A 3,430-nucleotide genomic window follows, 5' to 3' on the forward strand; every position below is an offset into this window, starting at 1 on the left:
GTCATATAGTCCAATACTATTTTGGCTGTTATGATGCACTGCAATATCCATTGTTATTTCCTTTTGGTGATACTGGTTGGCACCAAGGAATATTAAGAATAAAGAAAGGTGATAGACTACCACAACAAGTAACAAGAGTATCAGTCAACCCTCAACAATCAGTATCAGCAGAACAACTGCTTATAAAGGAACAAGAAAGTTAAAATAATTATTCTTCTTTTAACTTTTAATTGTTCTAATATAACAATGTTATATTTCTAATTTATTAAATTTATTATCTTACAGTGCTGAAAAAAAAATAGAAAACAACAGGTTGTCTCATGTCGCGAGTACTATTGCTACAAACTTCAAATTAGGAAAAATACAAAATCTATTTTACTATTCTCGGGCCGTTTACTGCAGCAGTTTGTTGTTGATATGTACGTAAAAATTGAGACGTCAAGATTGGATTATTTTCGTAATAAGTAACAAGAGATTCGATCTAAAGTATATCAAGGAATAGTTGACAGTCTATCAATTGGACAAAGCAATGCTTCTAAAGTTGGTAAACGCATCATTTTGCCTTCTTCTTTTATTGGAGGTCCAAGAGATATGCGCAAAAAATATATGGAAGCAATGGCTTTAGTCCAACGCTTTGGAAAACCGGACATCTTTTTAACCATGACATGCAACCCAAGTTGGAAAGAAATCTTAGATAAATTGGGTCCACAAGAAAAAACATAAAATCGTCCTGATTTGATTGCACGTATCTTTAAAGTAAAATTAGAAGAACTGAAGGATGAATTATTCAAACGGGAGATATTTGGAAAAGTTTCAGCATATGTATATGTCATTGAACATCAAAAAAGAGGACTACCACATGCACATTTCTTGATCATACTACAAAGAGATTGGAAAATCTATGCTCCAGAATCTTTTGATGAAATTGTATCAGCAGAAATACCTGACAGAGAAAGAAATCTACATTTGCACAAGACAGTAAAAAGACATATGATGCATGGCCCCTGTGGAGTACTGAATCCGAACAATGTGTGTATGAAAGCAAATGGCAGTTGTAAAAACCACTTTCCAAAAGGTTTTGTACCTAACACAACCGTTGGAATCGATTGTTTCCCACAGTACAAACGTTGTGATAATGGAATGACTGTCAAAGTCAGAGGTAAAGATTTAGATAACCGTTGGGTTGTTCCACATAATCCATATCTCCTCGCAAAATTTGATTGTCACTTGAATGTAGAAATTTGCTCAACAATCAAAGCAGTCAAATACCTTTATAAGTACATTTATAAAGGTCATGATCGTGTTGCTTTCAACTTGATTCCTGGACAAAACATCCAAGATATAGATGAAATCCAACAATTTCAATCAGCCAGATGGATTGCTCCACCAGAAGCTATGTGGAGAATATATGGTTTTATTCTTAATGAAATGCATCCATCAGTTTACAGTTTACATCTACATCTTGAAGATCAACATCTGGTAGCTTTTCATGCACATGACAACCTTAACAATGTTCTGAGATCTGATTTTACGGCAAAATCAATGTTGACTGAATTCTTTTCAACAAATCAAGCTAATGAAAATGCACGAAACCTACTGTACAAAGAATTTCCTGAAGCTTTTGTTTGGAACCAGCAACACAAAATATGGACTCCAAGAAAGAAGAAAATTATTATAGGCCGCATTGTTACAGCAAGTCCATTCGAAAGTGAAAGGTATTACTTACGGATATTGTTAAATCATATAAGAGGCCCTTTATCATTTGACCACATCAAAACAGTTGGCAATGTCACTGCACCAACCTTTCGTGAAGCAGCTACATTACATGGTTTGTTACAAAGAGATACCAGTTTACAAGATTGTATGCAAGAGGCTTCCTTATACCAAATACCACACAGTTTAAGACGGTTATTTGCAACAATTTTAGTATACTGGAATCCAACAAATCCTAGAGAACTTTGGGAATATTTTGAACAAGATATGTCAAGTGATTTCCAAACAAGTGTTGCAACATCAGCAGATATTAGGACAAAAGTCTTACGAAGCATCTCTTCTACACTTGAATCGATGGGAAAAGACATAAACATGTTTCATTTAATAGAACATGATGTCTCTTTTGATCAGAACGAAACTGAAGTTAGAGAAATAAATGATGAATTTACAGTTCTGATGCCAGAAGAAGATCTTATGGCTTCGATGAGTCTTAATTCTGAACAACAACACACATATGAATCAATTTTGCAGAAAGTACTTCTAAATGAATCTGCTGCATTTTTCATTGATGGTCCGGGTGGAACAGGGAAAACATTCTTATATAAAGCACTTCTCGCTACAGTAAGATCAAGAAACTTAATTGCTCTTGCAACTGCATCGTCTGGTGTTGCTGCATCTATTTTACCTGGGGGTTGAACAGCCCATTCACGCTTCAAAATTCCATTAGATTTTGACAAAAATAGTACTTGTTGTGTAAGCAAACAATGTGCTCTTGCCAAATTGTTACGTCTTGCAAAGTTAATCATATGGGATGAAGCACCTATGTCTAGAAAAGAATGTATGCAAGCATTGGATAAAATGTTACGAGACATAACTGATTCAAGATTACCATTTGGTGGAAAAATTATCGTATTCGGTGGAGATTTTCGTCAAGTCTTACCTGTGATTCGTAAAGGCACAAGACAAGAAGAAGTTAATGCCAGTTTAGCATCGTCATATTTGTGGTCTACTTTAACTAAGATTAGGTTGAGTGAAAATATGCGAGCAAGATTCGATCCAAACTTCTCAAATTATTTACTTCAGGTCGAAAATGGAACAACACCAATCACAATTGAGAATAAGATCAAAATTTCCAATGAAATGCTCATTCCTTTCAAAAATGATGTGGAGTCTTTAGATGATCTGATCGATGCAGTCTTCCAAGATATTGGCAGCTATTCAGAAAATTTATCCGAAATGACAAATCGAGCTATCTTGACACCAAAGAACAACTCTGTCGATGAGATAAATACAATACTTATTCAAAGATTTCCTGGTACAGTTACACAATACTATAGCTTCGATGAAACGATTGATACATCAGAACAAGGAATCATGGAGGATTTTTTAAATACATTGACACCAAATAGACTTCCACCTCATGAGCTGTTACTAAAAAAAAATTGTCCTATCATGTTACTCAGAAATGTCAATCCTTCAGAAGGTTTATGCAATGGAACACGTCTTATTTGTCGTAACTTTGAACGAAATATCATTGATGCTGAAATTGCAGTTGGTCACCACACCGGAAAAAGAGTTTTCATACCAATGATTCATTTCTTGCCAAATGCAGACGATAATAGTGGTTTTCCATTCAAAAGAACACAATTTCCTATCAGATTAAGTTTTGCGATGACAATAAATAAAGCACAAGGACAGACATTAGATTTTGTTGGTG

General features: G+C 34.7%; 1 protein-coding gene across 1 annotated transcript; it reads left to right on the forward strand.

Annotated features, from left to right (window-relative positions):
• The first annotated feature begins 1,140 nt into the window (after positions 1–1,140).
• Positions 1,141–2,409, forward strand: LOC109009210. The gene has a single exon (XM_018989609.2). It carries the CDS (start codon positions 1,141–1,143, stop codon positions 2,407–2,409), a length of 1,269 nt encoding a protein of 422 aa, XP_018845154.2.
• Positions 2,410–3,430: the final 1,021 nt, after the last annotated feature.

The sequence above is a fragment of the Juglans regia genome, chromosome 1, assembly GCF_001411555.2.
Source record: "Juglans regia cultivar Chandler chromosome 1, Walnut 2.0, whole genome shotgun sequence".
NCBI lineage: Eukaryota > Viridiplantae > Streptophyta > Magnoliopsida > Fagales > Juglandaceae > Juglans > Juglans regia.